Source organism: Gallus gallus, chromosome 1, assembly GCF_016699485.2.
Source record: "Gallus gallus isolate bGalGal1 chromosome 1, bGalGal1.mat.broiler.GRCg7b, whole genome shotgun sequence".
In the NCBI taxonomy this organism is placed as follows: Eukaryota; Metazoa; Chordata; class Aves; order Galliformes; family Phasianidae; genus Gallus; species Gallus gallus.
Genome location: NC_052532.1, coordinates 47,035,246 through 47,056,784, shown reverse-complemented (window position 1 = coordinate 47,056,784; position 21,539 = coordinate 47,035,246). Strand labels below are relative to the sequence as shown.

The 21,539-nt window shown below is 34.4% G+C and overlaps 1 protein-coding gene across 10 annotated transcripts in view; it reads left to right on the top strand.

Annotated features, from left to right (window-relative positions):
- Positions 1-21,539, top strand: part of ANKS1B (ankyrin repeat and sterile alpha motif domain containing 1B) — a 412,583-nt gene that overhangs the window by 157,357 nt on the left and 233,687 nt on the right. The window contains exons 13-14 of one of the 10 annotated variants that reach the window (NM_001252062.3): positions 10,158-10,172; positions 16,931-16,953. The exons of the other annotated variants lie outside the window; for them this stretch is intronic. Of the exons in view, the coding sequence (NP_001238991.2) occupies positions 10,158-10,172; positions 16,931-16,953 (38 nt within the window). The remainder of the gene's footprint in view (positions 1-10,157; positions 10,173-16,930; positions 16,954-21,539) is intronic. 10 annotated transcript variants of the gene reach the window in all.

Here is a 21,539-nt window from a genome sequence, read left to right as displayed (position 1 = left end):
TAGCACAATCCAGAAAGAACAGATCAATATTGTCTCTTCTGGAAAAGTTGCTGAGGTGTTAATCTCACCTGGACTGATAAAAGCTGAACTTTGAATAATAATACTCAGCAAGCAGTGGCAGATGCGCTGCTTTGCTACTGCTTTTTTTAAGTAGCCATTGTTTCAGTGAAAGGTTCCTTGTTCCTTTTCCATATCTACAATGCTAATTACATTTCCTCACATTTCTCGATTATAATTCTCTGAATTGTCAGATTTATGGAGGAACTGTGTCTTGAAAAAAAAGTTCAGTTCAAAACAATTGCAGATTTCTGTGCAGTTGAGTGTTTCTCTTTACATTTAATACATACATGTTTGTGCCTGTCAATATTTTTTAGAAGAAAAAAGAAATATTATGTCTATTAAGGTGAAGGGACTTCTTGTTGACTAGAAAGAAAAACATACTGAAGGAAGCCATTTTCATAGTAACTGCATTAAGCTGCTCTGAGTTGCCTCCCTTGAACCAATTGAAATGCTTGTTACAAGATTTCAAAATTACGAGCTGCCATCTAAATAAGCCATTAGTATTTTACTACTCAGTTCCAAGGCTCTTCATGTTTCCTCTAGGAAACCTGGAATGATTCAGTATCATTCAGATGAGTGCAGGAAGAAAAAGATTCTGTCTAATTCTAAAATCTTCATAATTTTACCTCTGTTTATGCTACCAAAGAAGAATCTTGTAAATTTTTGTGAATTAGAGAAGATTTCATTTTTAAGTTGGGGATAGTGGTTTTACTTGGTGTTTGCTAATTCCCTATTATGCTGATTCTTCTCTGCTAATTCTCTTTCAAATCCTCTGTTTTGAAACAGGACTCCAGGTATTCATATAATCTATCTTTTGCAAGTAGAAAACCACTGAGCTCTACTGCAGCTCTATATTACCCTACTAACTGCATATTGCAGTATTTTTTTTATTAATTATCTGGAAAACAGTCCACATATAACTGTATGTGCTTTAGTATAGGTCAGATGATCTTGTTAACAGCAGTGTAAACAAAACTGTTGCTGTTGCCTGTATGGATTCCAGAAGATACCTTACTATCAGGCTGCTTGTAGCTAAATTGTGAGGATAAAGATTCTGTTATTTGCTTTGAACTTCTTTAATTGAGGAAATAACCTGCAACAAGTAGACAGGAATGTTTTAGTCTAGCCCCATCTGGAGTACTGCTTACAAACCTGGGGTTGTCAACTCAGGAACAACGTGTAGGTGTTGGAGCAGGTCCAGAGGAGGACACAAAGATGATCAGAGGACTGGAGCGCCTGTCTTGTGAAAAAAGGCTGAGAGAACTGGGCTTGTTCAGCCTGGAGAAGAGAAGGCTCTGGGAAGACCTCATTACAGCCTTCCAGTACTTAAATGGAGCTCATGAATAGGAGGGAGAACAAGTTTGTGTATAGGCAAATAAAGATGGGAGAGGGGGATGGATTTAAACTAAGAGTGGAAGTTCAGGTTAGATTTTAGGAGGATGGTGAGGCAGTGGAGCAGTTTGCCCAGGGAAACTGTGGTTGCCCCATCCCTGGAGGTGTTCAAGGCTAGACTGGATAGGGCTCTGGGCAGCCTGATCTAGTGGTTGGCAACCTTGTCTGTGGCAGGACCATGGATGATCTTTAAGGTCCCTCCCAACTCAAGCAATTTTATTATTCTACAATTCTATACTCCAGGCGAACTTTGAATGCAGTTTTGTTGTGGTATATATAAATATTTTTACAGCTCTATTTGCAGCAAGAAGATTGACTTCATAGATTATAGAATTCAGGGTGAATGACCATGATTTTATTAGCATTGCTTTTTACCTCAAGTTGAAGGCCAGTAAATCCAGACATCAGCTATTACCACTAAGCAGAAAGTATTAAGAGTTCACTCTATTGCAAGAGGAAATCATTACTGTACATACTTCTGTCAAAGTGAGATTATAATAATATATATATGCACATTTAGTAAGAATTTTGTATGACAACAGAAATGAAGGATTAAAAGCTTAACAATCACGTGAATATTTTGTTAGGTGATTCTTATGCAACTTTGACCATAAATGGACCACTACATGTGCAAGATCATTCAGTCCAGAAGAGGGCAGTCAGGGCTTACAGGGATATGCCTCTGTAATTTCTATAGCTGTATGCCTTATAACAGAGTATCCCTGAAGTTCGTTTGAAACTCAGCCATAAACATCAAAGAGGGCAAAATTGTGGACATCTTTGTAACTTCAGCTTGGCTCAATCAGCACTTGCAGCAGAAATTGTCACTCTGCTTTTCATTTCTGCTTAATCAGTCAGAATAATGGATCATTCTCTAACCCATATAAACTTCCCTACATCTTCATGGACTTATAATTGCGTTGTGAAATTGAAAAGATAGTTCTGCATATATTCTTGTTCTGCTTGAGATCAGAAAATAGTCTATGAAGTTCATATATGCAGCAAAAATGTAAGCAGTTGTTTGTAGGTAATCTCATTGTAATCTCTGTTTTCATGGACAGAAAATTTCCATGAAAATCTCTACATTTTCATTAAATTCTGAACATCATTCATCTGCTAAAGAACATACAGTTCTTCTCTCATTTTACTATGGTATCGAAAGATCCAGTCTGAGTTTATTTCCTGGTTACAAAGTCTGTGTTCATTTTTGGACCTTAATGTAGTACTTACTCTTTTTACTTGTCCTGCTTTCTGGCTAGAATTAAGGTTATGTCTTTCATCTAAGAAGGGAGAGTTTCTCCTTCGAACATTCCAGTATGCAATTTAAGAGTTACATCGAGTTACGTCTTTGATATGTGGACTTTTCTTCTTGTAGAACAAAAAAGAAAGTAGTATTTCAGTCACACCTTAGGTTTCTTTTAAAAATGTCTTCGGATCTTTTTTTTTTTTTTTTTTTTTTTTTAAATAAATTTGTGATTACATTCATTTGTCTCAGTGTCACATTCTACCCGTAAGGGGAGGGGAGGGGCGACCAGATATTTTTGAAACAAGAGCAGTCCTACATTTAAAGATAAACTTGTAGCTCTATCTTTCTTTTTCAAGTAATTTTCAACGTATTACTTTCAAGTTTCAATTTTTTTTCAACGTATTACTGTAGTTATTTAGATATGTTGCAAAGAGATCAAAGTGTTAGAAATTTGACTAAGAGGTCTGGTTCAAAATTCCTGGCCCTACTGCATTCCTTGGTGCAGTCAACATTTATTCTACTGGAGGAATGTTCCCTTATTTGACATTATCCAACTGCTATTTGAAGTAGGCCACATACCTGTCAATGCTGATTTCTTACTCAAATGTCTAATTTATTATTATAATATAATTTAGTAAGATCAAATTGTGATGTCTATGTAAACTCTACAAGTATTGTTTCTTCAATTATAAATAGTTCTGGAATTTGTAAAAGTGAAATAAAAAATGAGGAGAAAATGAAGTAAAAAGAAAGTACTTTTCTTGCTAGAGGGTAATTTTGTGTGTCATTGTCTGTTAACAATGCCTTACTAATTACCAAAAACTCACATGATGAGAAGGGGAAAAATATTGGCACGTATAGAAATAAGTATAGTCAACAAATACTGGTAAATAAAATATTCTCCTCTTCTGCAGATGGACACTGTCACCTCCAGGTACGGAAAATCTCAGTAAAATAAAATAAAAATAAAAAGGTAATTAACAGCCTTTTCTAACCTATAATTCAACAAGAACTCTCTTCCAGATGAAATGCCTGTGAAGGTCAAATTCCAGCCCTATTTTCTTTGTATTTTTTTTTTTTTTCATTTTCTTCATCCTACTGTTGCTTAAAATACACCAAAATCTGCTGAGGCATTCTTCAAACCAGGTTAACTTGAGCTTTTCATCTTTGAAGATTACCCCTTTTCTCCTTGTTTATAACCAAGTTCAACAGAATACAATTATTAAGAAGTAGTAGAGCTGCTAGGGGTTGTACTTGGTACTGTCTCAAACCATTTCTTTTATGTCCTCTTAAATCTGTACAGCAGATGTAGCCTGTTAAGGTCTCCTTATGTTCCCCTTCTTATTTGCGTTTTCTAATTTCATCCTCTTTGCACAGTTATCCAAGGCAAAGATACAGTCTGTTCCATAACAAAAGAGAAATGTAGTGTTAATTAGTATTATAAACTTATTTTTGTCAGTCAGCTTCAAAATAACATCACAAAACTCATTGTAATTATATCTCAGTGTTAAAAGAATGTGTTCAACAATCAGTGTAAAAGGGCTCTGAAAGTAGTGCCTCCTGTTTTATCATGTTGGCCCATGACATCAGAAGCAGATCTTGGTGCTATGGTAGTTGAGATTGAACCGTCCTACCAATTTTATTACGTGTTGTTACCATGCAACAGATGGCAGCAGAGGGGCAGTCTGATAAAATGGCATCTGACATGGAAGTGCATATGAAACAAAGGTATGTCATTGAAATTCTTCTGTATGGAAAAAATTGCACCCATTGACATACACTGACTCTTGCTGACCACTGATGGAGACCAAACAGTCGTTGTTAGCACAGTGAGGCAGTGGGTGGTGCGCTTCAGCGTCTGTGACTGTGACAGTGTGTCACCTCTGCTGGAGCTGATTTTTATGAGTGCAACATGCAGGCTTTTGTTCATCACTGGTGAAAATGCACAGCTAATGGTGGTGATTATGTTGAAAAACAGTGTTCCGTAACTTACAATTTGGTCTAGTAAATAGTGCTCTTTATATCTATTGTGTTTTCTACATAAATTGGAGGCATTACTTTCAGAGTGACCTACATCCAATGACCATAAAACTGATAGCAGAAAGATCAAGTCAGGTGGTGCTTGGGAAACTTGGGAAAACTGTAGATGAATCTGGCTCCTGTAGTTCTGTCTGAAAACACTATTTCTTTTTGGAACAAATTAAACTTTTGTACTAGTGCTTGCATGAAAATTTAGATACAGTAAGAACCCAAATTCCATGTCATCTGTACTTCACAAATAGTCTTGCTGCAGAAGGTTATATATCTCCAATGACAGTGTTACCTAGCTCTTCAGTAATACCTGTACAGCATTATCCTTCAGTTTTTCCTCTCTGAAATGATTTCTCTGGACTAAATCCACTTATCCCTTGTTAGGCTGAACATGCTCTCCAAACGTATTCTCTCCTACGTCACCATGTCAATACTCTGATCACTAAATCAGTGGGAAAATAATATGAAAATAACTTGAAGAAGGCATATTGAAGGAATGAAACTGCAGATGGGGCCTCTAAGCCCTATTGTCAGAAGTAGCATTGGATATGTTAATAAAATAAGAAGTGACATGAACAGCTTATCTCTTTTCAAATGAAATTCTGATCCATCTGACCACATGTGGATAGGCACGTGTGGAGCAATGTGTACCTGTCTTTTATTCATTTGTCTGTTCTTCAGGGCATTTGCTCCTTTCCCCCATATTATTCAATACTCTGGATCAAGCCAATTAGCAATTAAATATGCCAATAAGGAAAACAAAGCCCATATAAATTGTGAAATACATTTAATAATTTTGGAAACCTAACAGACCTCAATCTGGCAAGCAAGGAGATAGAAAAGTTCTATACTTAGAAAAACTATGCATGACAGTAAAGCCAGCTTCAGGTATTAGCCGTATCCTTGACTCTATTTTCCCCCTAAAGTAAAAGCATAAAGTAATATATGCATGCTTGTACATGTCTGTTGGTTCTATTAAAAAGACCTATTACGTATCATTTAATTGTGCACATCATGTTTTTCTTAGTGGGATAACAGAACAGACATTAGAGTGGTTATGTTTTCCTGAAGATACGTTGAATATTACAACAGTAAAACTACAAAAAAATGTAAAGAGCTTCTTCAGTGCTGCTTCTTATTCTCCCTTCCAGAACATTTGTATCTGTTAAAAAGCTTTCTGCTCACCAGCTATATTTCTGAGGCCTTTGAGAAGTGATTAGAACTGAAGGAACTGGCAAAAACATACCCAGTTTTTGTTGTTGTTTTTGTAAAGAGCTTTTTTCCTCTGATTATATATAGTGATTTGCAGCTAAGGGGGTGGGGGGGGGAAAGGCTGTCTGCATTTCTGTATTTCTGCTTTAATTTGTTTTCTTTCCCCCCTAACTTTCTGAAATGAAAGACAATTTTTTGTTTCTCACTCTCTGCACATGTAACTCAACTACATCTTTTTCTCCTATCTTTCCAAGCTATCAAATTGTAATGCTGCATTTTGCTGTAATAAATCTTTCTTTTTGTGTTGTTTCACAACATAAATAACATATGTTTATTTTGTTTTATATGACTGTGAACACAAACCTTCTATACCCTTTATGAATATCCAACAGCTGGGACAGTCATTAACTACATATTTCATAACCAGCTGTAGCTGAACATGTAAAAGAAACAAATATGAGAGTATATCACACTTGATGTTATCGTTGCAGAAAACGAAAGCTTGATGCCGTTTAGTGAAAGGAGAAAAATGAATCTAGATCTCCCTCATTCTTGAATAGTCACTGCGCTTTCAGTCTAAAGTGGAGGTGACATCACGCGTTCCAGGAGTTTGAATGAAGCCTTGAAAATTGTTTTTTAGCGGTATCTAGTGGATAAATCTGAGCCACTTGTAATTGATTTCAGAATGACAGGTCTTCCTATAAAGCTGGATGAAATATTTACATCTGGGTTGGTGGGGTTTTTGTTTTGGTTTGGTTTTTTTGACAGATTGGAAAATTTTTAGAAATATGCCATGCTCTCAGGAGAAGCATAAATTTCTGTACTTTTGTAGAAGTTGTGGCCTGGATAGTAGCTTTTTAGAGGAAAATCTGAGAGGTCAACACTTGTGAGTTAATCACATCGTGTCTTCCAATTATAGCTATCAAGAAGTTTATTTGAAAATACATAAAACTGCTGTATGTTACATGTAATTATGGCTTTAGTAAAAGAATTTCTATTTATGAAATATTTCATTTCAGTTCATTTGCTATTTCTAGTTTCAGTGTAGTTCTAATTGTGGTTGTATTAATTGAAAGTTAAAAGATTTTTTTTTTTTGTTATTTGTTTGTTTCATTTCTATTTGTTAGACAGTGAGAGACTCATTATCTTCTTAGAAGTACTCAGAGAGTGCTGTTGACAAGACTTTGGACTTGTTCAGATTAATGAGATAGGGGACAATTGCCAAGTTTGGGTACGATACAAAGTTGGATTCTGAAAAGTATATGAAAACTGTCACGTGAATGACCCAAATTAATACATTCTCATAAGTTTAGTAAATCCAAAAGGACATTTAGGAAGAATGACCTGGGTAGCAATAAAGCTTTAGCTACTCTGTATCATGTTTGACAATGAAGAAACACGAATGCCTTGGGAAATTTGTAATTGCCAAAAAAAAAAAATGTATAGTGACACTTTCTCAGAGTACCGTTACTCCCTTCAACTATTTGCAGGACAAGAACCTCATAAGCAGGGGATGTTTCCTCCATATTAAGTACCGTTTGGTTCTGTGGATTTTTCCATTCTCTGTTGAACCTAGATATAATTTAAGCACCCACAGGTTATTATTTCAAGGACTTCTACACTTAACTACGCATCTAATTCCTAAAATTCTAATCTTTTAGTTTCAATCATTGCAAAATTAAGAAAATTGAAGCTTGAGTCCACTGTTCGTGTCACACATCTTTCATTTGTGTGACTTGGACCTGGCAGACTGTGACACCAGGTGATGCTGATGGCTGTTTAATGCATGTGTCAGCAGCACTGTTAGAGCTAAGATTCATAATTCATAGAACTGAAATTCTTAATTACCAACGTAGAATCATTTTCTCCTGAATCATGGCTTCCCCCAGCTTCCCTCTTTCTTTCCTCCTCTGCAGTTACAGATCTTAAGATATTACATCTTTCGTATATCAATGAAAGCCCTTTGTTAATTCATTTGACAGAAAAGTCTTGACACTTTCATATATGTGTAGGGTTCATTAGTGGTTATTTACTGCTTGAAAATTTACAAGAATGACAGTATTGAACACATTCTCTGTAGAAGTATTATGTATGTCTGTTATTTTTTTATATTTGTCATGATGAAGTATGCTATTAAGAAACAGCCCTAAGTCCATCTTGTACAGATCACAAAGAGGTATTGTCCATCCCCCAAGGATTTTATTTTTAGGAAGATATTTATAAAATAATTTTAGTTTCCAGATTCTCTGTAGTTCTCACTCCCCAGAATCCAGTAGCAGAAGGACACATCTCCAGTGCCATCAAAAAAACTGGACACAGATTCCTCTGCAGTCTTGTCAAGACATTTGTTTCCCACTTCTGTTGATCAATTATTTGTAATGCTTGCTGCAGTATTTTTTTTAAATACATCGGATGGCTTGTAGCTTTGTTCCTGTCATCAGTCAGGCTTTCAGGCTATAGAGAAGTATATCTTTGCACAATTGCATGCAAGATCTTCATTTTTGGAGAGAGAACTTCCATGCAAAACCTCTATCTTGGAAAGCCAACAATTAAAAAAAAAAAAAATCATTTAATCATAGCATTTTAGCACCACTCTAGTAGTACTAGTTCAGTTTAAATTCAACTTAGTTGGGTACTCTGGGACCCAGTATTTTGACTTTTTTAAAAAGTTTTTCTATGAGTATAGTGCTTCACTAGTAGCTGTTCATGTATGAAGCTATCAAGAATACGAACCATATATATATATATATATATATTACTGATGCGCATACTTGAGACATGCCTTGTTACTGTTACACGTAGCCTGCTTGAACAATAATTAGGCAAAAGGTTGATGTAGGTTTATTCAGTTTTGCTATTCACTGGGTTCCATAGACCTCTATAAATCAATATAGTAAATAAGTAATAATTCAATATTTTAACATAAATATTTCAACAGTAAATGATGGAAAGTGTATTTACTTCTATGTTACTAGTTTTGGTATTTCCATAAGGAGAAAGTGTCTTTTTTGTTGTTGTTGTTGTTCTTTGGGATTTTTGTTAATGATAAATGAGTTTAAATCATGAAAAAATATACTTTTGTATGCCACAGGCCACAAAGAGGCAATTTAATATTATTACTTCTGTGACAAAAACAAAGATCAGCTAGACAGCAAATGAATCCTGTTTGTCATTTACTTGCTGGATCTTAGAAGATTGTCTTAGAATCCTTCAACACTGAGTAGTGCCTTAAAAATAGTGAAAGAAAAGAATTTTATTTTCTACAATGAAAAAGAAAGATATAGCACTTTTACTGAAGCCCATCTTTCCATTTAATTCCATCCAAAAGAAATTCATTTCACATATTCTGAGGCTGCTCCAAGATATTAAGCAAAACACAATAAATGGGAACTGTCAGATTTCCCAGCCAAATTGTAACATTAATGTAGGTGCACCCATAAACAGACCTTATAAGTCAGCTCTTATTAACCATGGAAGAATCAGAAGAGTGAAAACAGTAATGAAAGATTGTGAATCGATTATCTATAGGACGAGTGCTTATTGTCCCTTTTACCATGTAAAATTCCAGAAAATCTGACCATGAAATACAGGTTTTTTAAAGCTAGGCTTATTGTTTTGCTTTTCCTCCCTGAGATAAATTCAAGGAAAGCTAATTGCTAAAAACATAAATATTCAATTACTTGAATCACTTGATGTGTCCTCAAGCAGTTAGAGCAACCCTCTTACCTTCTAGCTCACTTGCATTCCTCTGAAGAATGAGGTGACGCTCATAACTATGACTTATGCCCTCTGCTCTCTCCTCCTATGAAAGATGTCCTATACCTTCTTCATAGATGAGAGAAAGGTAACACTGAAAATGAAAGAAATCAGGTAATAACCTGCAGAAGAAAAATGTCGCTAAAAATACAAGTTTGGGGGATTGGGAAGGTTGTATTTCCCTGTATTAACAGGTATTTTAAACAATAGTAAAAACATACACTGTTTCCTTTGATCTAGACAAGCTATGTAGTCTATGCATTTCCATACTTTTCCCTTACTAAGCGGTGTGCTCCCCTTTGAAGCTTACTGTACTCTAATAAATCCATCAAGAGGAAAAAGCTGATGATGTTAGTGGAAGTCAGAAGAACTTTGAGTAGTCCTTATCTGCCTAGTTATCTGTTTATGTGTTGTGAGAGGAAGTTCCTCGTGGACTGTGAGTTATTTATTCGGTGTTCAGAGAATTTAGGCACAGGTTGTGTTACTGTGGCTTAACAGGTTCTCACCTGATCTGTTGAATATTTGTGCTTCTATGTGACAACGAATGTTGAGTCCATCTACTTTACAAGAGCACTGATGGTCAAATGACTTATTGCCCCTTACTGTTTATCAAAAGGAAAGTAGATGGAGAAATACTAATATCAATGATCTCAATTAAAGATAAAGGTGAGCAGCACCTAAGGACGAAGTGCTTTGCTTAATTTTTCAAGAAAATTTTTGGAACAGACATCTTTTGAGTTCCAGTCAAATATCATAATCAGACATGTTTATTTCAAGATTTCAGGAAGTTCTGAGCTGTTATACATTCTTTCCCTCAAAAACATTCTTTCACAGTATAGCAGCAATTGATACATCACCTATAGCAACAGTAGCCATGGGGATTTTTTTTTTCTAGCAGTGAAAATGAACCACTATCACAAGATATGGTATGTACAATAATATCCAAACAAGAATATCTTACAATGGTGATAACCTGGAATCTTGATCAAGTATACATTCTTGATGCATATTTTAGATTTTTAAATGACATATTTAAGTTTCATAATGTCATGTATTTTGGTTTAGATTGTGTTTCCTCTTACTACTCTATGGATAATATTGGGTTGCCTTACTAACTTCAGCTACATAAATAATCAACACAATTAGAAAGTATCATATAGTTGTTTCCCTTCTTCACTTTCTGTGATTTAAATAATCTCAGATGATTACACTTTGAATCATTTTTTTTAAATTTCTTGTTATAATTAGATAGTGAGTTATGTTTTCCTAATGGGAACTTTGTTTATTTTTATTGGAGCTCTATGCACTCTTGTTAGGACTTATAAAACAATCTTGCTTATTGTATGAGTTTTCCTTCCCATCTGCTCTTTTATGTCACATCGAGGAAGACTTGTTACGCTACTTGATGACAGTGATTTCAATCAATGAGAACTCATCCATCAATCTGTATATAACTAAGATCCTCCTCAATACCACAGAAAACAGATCTTGTTCATTTAGCATCTGTAAGCAAATTAATCTTAACAAAATTATTACTAAGTACTGCAATTAAAATAGTATTAGGAAAAAATAAGGAAAATAATAAAAGGACATTAACTATATTTCACTTCTATTAGTCATTCTAGTCCTATATCTGATAAACCAAGGATGACAGTGTTGATACAGAAAATATATATATATATTTATGTTTCTGTGCAGACACATTTTCATATAATAGAAGCATGTTTCTTAGCATTCATTATACCCCTCAGTTAGTCCACAAAAACTTAAGAGGTAAACTTGAAATAAACTTAAGTTATGGCAGTTCAGAAGATGTCATAGAATACCCAATAGTGAAATTCTATTCAGCGCAGTGAACAATGTGTTCAGAATGTAGATTACCATCTAAAAATCTCTATAGGCCTGATATAAAGCTTATTGTTATTAGTGGAAGTATTCATACTGAATTTAGCAAATTTTGGATATAAACGGACTTCAACACATTAAAAACTATTAGCATGGAAGTTTTTTTCTTTCTAATAAGACTGGAGACCAATATATTAGTTCAAAAGCAGTCAGATAGCATTCTGAACGAAATCTATAATTCTAAACTATAATACATACATGATGGGTCGGAACAGTGATTTCAAACAGTTTTGAATTGCATTGGTACACTTAGCTGGGATTATTCTTTGCTCTAAAAAGAACATTTAAATCTTCATGGTTCCTGTGTTTCTAAGGCTAGAGATCAAACTGGGGCATTTTAGCACAGTACATCGTTTATTTCTGTTTCAGATTCTAAAAACTGCTTTGAAGTGTGTGCCAGAAGCAAAATTATTTCTACCCATAGATTAAATAACTAATTCTCTGTGGCTTCCTCAGATGTGAAATCAATCTCTTCTCAGGAAAAACATGATTTTTTAAAAATAGAATAGTATGAAACTCCTAATTTTAAGTTTAGCGCTTAGCACTCAGATAATATTATGGACTAAATTATGGCAGATAGTCACAAATCATCACTCTATATCAGTTGAGCAGAATCTGCTCTGGGAAAGAAGAGGAGGGCCTGTTGTTTGTTGCATATTATGCCTTTGAAGAAGTTTCCGTGAATCTTACTGGATAGGTGGTTATTGGAAAACCTTGAGGGTGTTTGTAAAACTTATTCCATTTCCAGTATTTTTGACCTTTTCTTAAGAGTGTAAGCTCATGCAAAATACTTTGAGCCTTAATAGAAACTGTTATCTTCTTGCCTGGTATCCTTAGATATGCGGTGTATAATGTGCCAAAAGAAAACAGGATTGGTTTATCTCTTCAGTCCCTAGCATAAAAAGAGTTCAGGGAGAGTTGTCTGCTATTCTTGAACAGCTGTCTTGCTAGCTGGTGCAAGGTCTTATGGCAGGCTTCCACACATGCACAGAGGATCAGGAGCAGTACACAGTCTGGCCTTTTGCAGATTTGGAGCAGTATATAAATAGAAAATGTAAAATTATATTTGAAAGAGGCATTTAGTTCAGATCATCACAGCTACAGTCGCATGAACACTCATACAATCACAGATTACCCATTCTGCAAAACTATGAATTATGAAATATTATGAAATCACTAGAATGAAATGTCTTCTCCTTTGCTGAGGCATTCAAGGTCAACTCTATATTCCTATATTTGTAAAGATTATAAGGAGATTTCATATAAAGTTTAAGGAGGACGTGTTAACACTAATGAGAGGACCTCTGCATCACGTTGGAGATAGTCTGAGGTTTTTCCAGGATAGCAAAAGGGTTTAATCTGTCTCTAAAGTGGATCTTTGAAGGTATTTATTTTTCCATCCTCTACTCTCAAAGTTCCCAGGTTTACTACAAATTTCATAGTCCATTCCTAGTTTGAGGTTGGGAGGACACATTTTCTTTTAATGGCCTATCACTGGAGCTTTTTTCTGCATAAACTATCAGTGAATTTGGCTGGTGTGCAAGTTTAGAATAAATATCTTAAATATATAGAAATTATTCTGACATGCTTTTCTGAGTGTCCAGATCTCTGAAATGAGTTAAAAGGATTAACTGCTATATACTTCAGAATACCATGTTTAAGAAAGTAATAGGATAGAAGATATTTATCCAAAATGTGAAGGGTGTTTCAAATGTTTAATTGGATGTCCCATGATGTTTAGGAAATAAGAGTATATGGAACATTTTCTTATGAGATTATCATTTGGTGAGTTTAAACTTCTGCCTGAAAGTAGATGGAAAGTGAAAATGCACAGTAAATGTGCAGGCTGTTTTGAAGTGTTCTTAACAATGGAAATGTACCTTGCTAATGAGATATTTCCTAAAGCTGTTGGAAACTCAAAGCTTAAATAAACAAAACAGATACAAAAATTGTCCCAATTGTGGTTTAAGTGTGATACTGCAATTTTTTAATATATAATTAGTTAGCATATTGGAATTATAGATTTGTTATAAAGAAAGACTTGGGGAAAACTGTGCTGCCTTGATATTTTTCGAAGAGTTACTGAAAATAAGCTAAGTGTGAAGCATTTCCCAGATGGTAAAAATTCACTCCAAGGAATTTAAATTGATACTCAAACTGTTGCTGTGTTCATAAAGCTCTTTTTGCATCTTTAAAAAGAAAATTGCAATGTACTCTAATCACTGCCAATTGTACTGCAATTTATTACAGAGAAGATTAAATGAACACAAAAATTGCAGGTGGAAATTTGATCTCTCCCTGCATAAAAAACTTGCAGTATAATATCCTCATCTTTCAAATTTTGACCTATTTTTGCTGCATTATCATGAAACTCAGCTTTCTTCAGGGAAATATCAGTAAAACATCATGCCCTTATGAAACAACTGTCAGAGTTAATTTAATTTCAGAGGCATTTCCTTCAGTGTAAGCTCTTGATGTATTAGTTTCCAAAAAAATATTTTTAATCAGATGATTTTTTATTGAGTTTGAATATTTGAGTCATCTTAAGATAACAATTTAATATAAATGTTCTTCAAATTCCTTTATATTTCAGTAGTCTCATTGGTGTGATTTTTTTGCTGTCTAACATACTCAGTGGTGAGTTACCAATGGACTATTCTTTCCCCAAAATTTTGCATAATATTTTGTTATCTAACATTCAAAATGGTCTTTATGCCAACTGTGAGTCAATGCAAGTAATGCTTACATGATTAAACAACAGAAACGTACTAATTTGATTTATTGTTATCAGTGTAATCAAAACTAATTTGTATAATAAATGGTGCATTCTTTGTCAAATGTGACTTACACTGCAAAAACAAAATTAAGTACTTCCATAATTAAAGCATCTATTAGCTTTGTGGAGAGAAATTTTCTTCCAAGTTAAGCAGGTGCTCATGCATGCAAATGCATAGACATGATCTATTTTCCCAGAATCTCCAACACAGAACTTTAATGTTTTATGAAAAACAAGGAGAGCAAAAGGACTTCAGCTGTGTCTGATCCTAATTCTCTCCTTGCTCATGCATCGCTTAGAAGATGATCACAGTTTCACCCATATATGTCGTAACAGTTTGTCTCTTTAAAATGGTAGGCGAGGGAAGAACATTATTTGATTTCAGTGGTGAAAAAAAAATAATGTGATGTTGCTTGTTGTCTGATAAAATTTCCATTGCATTCTTCAGAGATAGCTGCCTGTTAGAGGTAGTTAAAATGTGCTTTATGATATTAGGATCAAAGCAGTTGTATGAATGTCTGTGCTTCTAATTATAAATTTATTTCCATGCATTTTGCAAGCAGGATTATTGCATCCTTTTCTGTGAAATCATTGTGTAAGCAAGCAGCATAAGCCTTACAGTTTGATACTAGGAAATTAATGTGGTGTTATGAGAAGAAGATATTTCTGGGATTTGCTTGTATTATTTTGTTTTATTTTCCTTAAGGCAGGCTGTAAAATACTGGTAGGAAATCTGAAAATGGAGATATGACTATAGTTCATCTTATAAGGCAACCAAAGCTGAGGTTCTCACAGCATCCATATTTTAAAGTGAAAAAATAGAGAAATAGTATTTTTTATTTCTCTTAAAAACTAAAATATACATCCAGACTTCTTGACCATTTACATAAATGGCACCAGAAGAGGATATATCAAGCAGTAGTGTACATTTGACTGCATTTGACAGTGAGCTATACTGTGCCACACCAGAAAACTCTTTCTCCTTTATAGAGACATAAGCTTATGTATGTCTACATTAAGTGTAAGTTATGCAGTGCAACTCCTGTAATAGATGACATATTTATTATCAGATTTATTAGTAGGAATTGTACTTCAAAATTATCAATATTTTGAGCATAAAGCTGAGACATTGGGTTAAATGCCAAGTTTTAGAATTTTACATTTAAACTAAGCTATGTAAAGAAGGACTTTTAGCTGCTTCACTATCTACTTTCATATTTGCCTCATTGCCTTGATTTAAATTATTCTTCTGTATCATATGTCAGTCACTGTTTTCCTAACATCTATATCACTGATCTTCTGATCTTTAAATCGAACCCTTCCTTTTCTAAAAGACAAGGAATGACCACACATCTGCTATTTTGCAAATTCACTAGAGTATGCTAAATACTTAGCTCTTGGCTGTGAACCCATTTCAGCTCTTTGCTTGTATAATCCTTCCATCTCGAGATGTCCCAGTTACCTTTCATTCTATGTCAAATGATATTCATTTGTTCAAATGAAGTTGAGTATCTAGGGAGCCTACACTTATCTGGATACAGTTGGTGAATGATTCCTAAAATTGAAACTAGCTTTACTGTAAGTACAGTGCTTAAAGTACTATGGAGTAAATAGCATTAATAATACAGTTTATATTCTTTATTTCATATTTAAATACTAAAAGTATAGATTACTGGATTTGTTTGTTTGTTTGTTTGTTTGTTTGTTTGTTTTGAGATGGCACAAGGACCCCCCGGCAAAATCAGTGGTGTTGCCAGGGATGTGCTACGACAACCTTGATTTGGTACAGTAGTAATGCATAGATTGCAATGATTTTACAAACCTATTGTCTTCTGTTCAAGACGTCAGCTGGGTAAATGAGATCAAGAAGCTCAAGAAGATCTTATCCATGATGTCTTACTGATATGAAAGTTCCCATAAAGTTCATAGGAGAATGCATTCCATAAATCTCACTTATATATATATGTAACAAAAATTTATCAAAAACTTTTTAATGCTTTGCTTATTACTAAGCTGATGCAATGTAGCAAAAATGATTATTTTTGTCTAAACAATGAGTTTAAAATTCAGCTTCCTTAATAATTTTTGAAATAACTTGTTTATATCAGTTATTTTCCAATTTTGTTGGCATAAAATACTCCACACGCACACACACACACAAAACCAAAACCACAACACAAATACACAGTTTTTCTCATCTTGTGTAAAAAAAAAAAAAAAAAAAAAAAAAAAAAACCCACTTCATAAACTGGATATTTCTGGTTCTAAATTGAGTGGATTCCCATTCAGTGAGATTACTTTTCCAGTTTCCTCATAGTGGATCAGGGTTGCCTAAGCAACCATTAAATACCAGCACTGAAACATGGCTGTTGCTTTCTTGCTTGCTTTTAGTCTGAACACAGCGCTGTGCAAAGCTTCCAGTCTTGAGTGCTCGCATAAGAAAGGTACCCAATGCATTCCACTGTGAATAATTTCTCCCAGACTGGACAAAACCTGCATCACTTCATAGTTAGTGGTCTCCTAGGAAATACAGGAAAGAGGTGGAACTGCAGAGCATACTGTGTCCCCGAGCCGTGTATTTCTCAGGAGTCCTGTTGGTGATTTTCATGTTTCAGCTTTTTTAGCTCCAAGAGTCCTTCCTCTTAGATTAAATAGGAAGCAAACAGTAGACTCAATGCTTACATGAACTGTATGAAGCTAATTAGTTTTTCTACAGATTAAATTCACCACATTAAAGTCTGCTTCTGTGTTATATCTGCAGTAAAATTTTATTGGTATGTTAAAATTTCTGTCAAATCAGAAACAGCAGTGTTATAGTTTTATAGGCTGTTCTTAAATGTATGAATTAGATTAAGTACTCTTCAGATCAGATGCTGTAGTATGAGAAACAGAGAAATCATGTACTACAATGATGTGGATTTTAGGTTGAAATTCTTACACTGACATTGTCTTTCTTGGCTTCAAATAGTTGATATCTCACATGCATTTTTGAAGCAACTTTTGTCATGATTTTTTTTTTCTTAATTCTTGGATGTTTCCCACAGTGCTGTAATAGGAGATCATATTTACTACTTACCTCATTTTAAGTAAAAATTGAGGCCATAAAAAGGCATTTTAAGAAGAAGATGCTGAATGCAGTGAAAAGAAAAATAAAAACTTTAATTCTTTTTAGTGGTGAAAAGAAAATGTGAATTTAACATAAACTAATGGAGTGTAACTTTTCTGCACATACAGATAAGGAACTCTGCTGCTTTTATCTCACTTCCTTGAGTGTACAGTTCTTTTACCTGGAGGGAGAAGTGATGAGTTTGAAGGTTACATTTTTCCTTTCCTATGAAACACAGTTGTCCATGGTTAAATAGGAGCATTTTGCTGCCCCCAAAACATGACAATACTGAGATAGGGTCTCTGCTGCAATTTTTTCTTACATAGTCAGGCTGAGTAGAAATATGAAGTCACTGATCTGTTCTACATGTCTCTGCTACTGAACCTGCACTATGACAGTTTATTATATGAGGACAGGCCTTTTGCTGAAGTACCCAATGACTTTGTCTTTTGCCTGTACAAACTGCATCTTCACTACATGTTGTGTGTGTCTTTTAAAACACTTAAAGCTAAAGAAAAAATCTAAATCTGTCCCTGTTTTATTGCCAGGAAAAGACAGTTTCTACATACACCAATCCATGCAGAAGTTCTACATACAGGTAGCTTTGTTCATGCACTGGAAGTTGAAAATAACTGGTCAACTGAAATGAATAAAGTTACTCATATGTAATTGCATATGAACCTTGTCATTTTCTAGATAAAAAGAAAAGAATATCAAAGAGCATTGCTCTCACCTAGAAAAAGAAAAAGGTTTTTTTCTCAGTTTAAGTCTTTTGAAACATCACTAATTGATGTAACAAAAGTGCAGCCTATGTAAGAGGTAATTGCCAGGATGTAGAATTGAAAAGAAAATTAGTGATCTTAATTTTTTTTTTCATATTCTTAGCCCTTTCTACGTACAGACTGAACAAATCTGTTTTACACTCCTAGTGGCTAATTAGAAATACGTATACACTTACTGCAGGGAAAAACACTAACTAATCACTTGGAGACTACACTGAACAAACATCTATGTTCAAATGTAAATACCAAACAAAACTGGATCTATGTTTTGTTTTGTTCTGTTTTTTAATATTTGAAAGCATTAGTTTTCAACATTTGAAGCATTATAAGCTACATTTAAACTATTGACAGGTATGTATTCTATTTCTCAGCAGTTTCATTATGCAGTTTGCTTTTTAAAGGCTTACATATCTTTACAGCATGACATAAGTAGATGCAGTCAACAAATGGAAGGCTTGTATCCTGCTTAAACTTTGCATATCTGCACTGTGAATACAATAGAAAAATATAACTTAGTATAATACTAGGCTTCCAAAATAAAGAGTCAAACTGCTACGTATGTGTTCCTGAAAAATGGTTCCAGAGAATTCTGAAAGTTATAATTACACATTACTGGAAAAAAAGCGAATTACTTCTAAAAATAATTTGACAATCTATTTTATTTACTTGCAGTTCATTAAAGCTAGAAATTTTATTGTAATAAAATTAGCACTAAAACCCATAAACATTAAGCAAATGGTCTTGCTAAGTAATATAGTCCTTAAATCTGTTCTGAAACAGTTTCATATATTAATTCAGTAAGTTTTGTAGGTTTTTTAACAAGGCTTCTCTTGCCAAACTTAATGGCGATTTATCACCATTTGTGTTTTATCAGAAACAGAATTATCACAAAATCATTATTTTCATGCTATCTGTGAGAAATATGGCACTCTGAATATAACAAATATATTGCAAAGTGGCATATTTTAATACCATATGGGTGACTATTGTAACAGCTTCATGGATAGTATGTTTGTTGGAAGATACTCGGGGTATTTTCACTCAAAGAATTATATGGAGATGAAAGAACCATGGACATCTGAAGTATTCTTAATCTAGCCAGCGGATTTGCTGCAGTGTAAACTGTTGGTTTTTTTTTAAGGGGAACTTTGTTTGTCTTTTGAGGATTGTTTCACTGCCATTGTTGTTGCTTTGTTTTGCCTCGTCTTAAATGGTTATGAGCAGCTGTCTCGGAACGAGTCCCTGTTCTTCACTAACAATTAGATTCTGTGGCCCAGTCCCATATCACATCACCTTGCAAAGGCTTTAGAGACTGTATTCCTCCATCAAAGTCATGGTTTTCTCTTGGAACTGAAGTTAATGGGTGGCATTTAATACAATCAATGCACAGTGCAACTATCCTGTCCATGAAGTTTTTGGCCAATATTAGATTTAGGAGAAGTGAGTCCAGGAAGTCAGACGACAAAGACTTGGGAATAAAAGTAACTGTGTAACTCAGTAAATGTAAATATCCTTTTCCCCTAGATCCAAAGATGAGCAGATGATACTCAGGAAAGAAAGAAACTATAAAATAGTTTGATAATCTTTAACATTAGTAATTGTTGCAGTAGTATTAAAACAGTTATATAACAATTACTTATTTTACCATGAAAGGTCAGTATTATCTCCAGTTTACCATATTGCTGTATTGTGGACTGAACATGTAAGATAATGCAAACAATTCAAAGCCTAGTAACAATACCTGTGTAGGCTTACATGAGGACTCTTTGGTTCTGAAAGCACCAGAAGACAAAGCATAGTAGGTAGGAAAACACTGTGAACAAGCAACACTGTATCTCAGACCTTAAATTCTATTTTTTGCATGACATTGCACTGTGATATTAGGCTTACAACTATATTCATATTTAGATAAATCACATTACAAACCTTTGTAGCAATTGGTGCTTTATGTGCTTTTTGGTAGGACTGTCAGAAAAGAAGTGAGAAAACATAGGGTTTGAGTCGTTCTCTGGGAATATGAAATGTGTACTAGGAGAGAGAAGAAGGCAGATGATGCGGGTTAGGATCATAGTGTAGAAGGGAAGACAGCAAGGGCACAGAGTTGATATCCTATAAGGAAAGGTGGAGCTGTGCAGTGGGAAGGTAAAGAACAGCTTTTTAAATTGAAGATTCATAGATGCACAGATAAGGTCTCAAACTCTCATATTTTCTAACTTTAGCTCTCATAGAGTTGGATATAAAAGGATGAAAGAGGATGAATCCAGTTTTTCTTTAAAAAAGTTGTTGATAAATCTAAGAGCTAAATGAGTTGCTGTGGAAGAGATCATAAAAGGATTGAGCATGTAATTGAACTTGACAATCATGGTAACGCTGCAGACTCAATACAATTTTTCTCCATACTTTTTGTTGTTCTGCTGCAGCAGGCAGAAAAAGTAAAATTTTATATGACCACTTCCAGTACAGACAGCTTCTCAGGACCCTGGAGAGCCTGTCTGTCTTAAACAGAAGAAAGAAGTTGTCTTACATATTCTCATAAGTTTTAAGAATACTGGGTACTATCTGCCTCTCATTTAGTTTGTTGTATTATGTCATGTGGAATGTCATCTGTCTTGCAAAATAATAGAAAATTAAAGAAAAATCTAAATCCACATGACATGAAGTTAAACTTTTCTGTGCACTGCAGTGATATTGCAAGATTTCTGAAACTATGTAATGTTTTTTTTTTGTTTGTTTGTTTGTTTTAATTTGATTTATATGGGTTTTCAGTAGATGTTCAGATAGGCAGCCATTAAACAAGACAGTGTTGAAGTATTTGGTCTTCAGTTTATTTCTAGTGTACACGTGTACTAATACTTATAAGAGAAGGATATTTTACAGTTTCCACACATATTCCATACAACCATTTTCACCCACGTTTACACTTTTCCCATCATCCAGAAAGTCTTACAAAGAAGCAAATTTGCCATTAAATTTGGTAACTATAAACACTGCCTGTGTTTCATAAACAAGATCTATGCATTGTTATTTGCATCCAGCAGAGCTTGTGTAAAATTTTATTCTCCCTTACAGTAAGGGAAATTACCACTTCAGGTAGTTCAGATGTTTTACTGAAATCAGCACTGATTCAACTGGATAGCACAACTTATTTTTGGAAGGGGCCATCTCTTAACAGAGTAGTCACAGTGAACAGCTGCCACAAAGTAACATTTTATATCATTACAGCTGCCTTCAGAGTAATTTAGTGACTCAGCCTTAGTTTGATACCAAGACTAG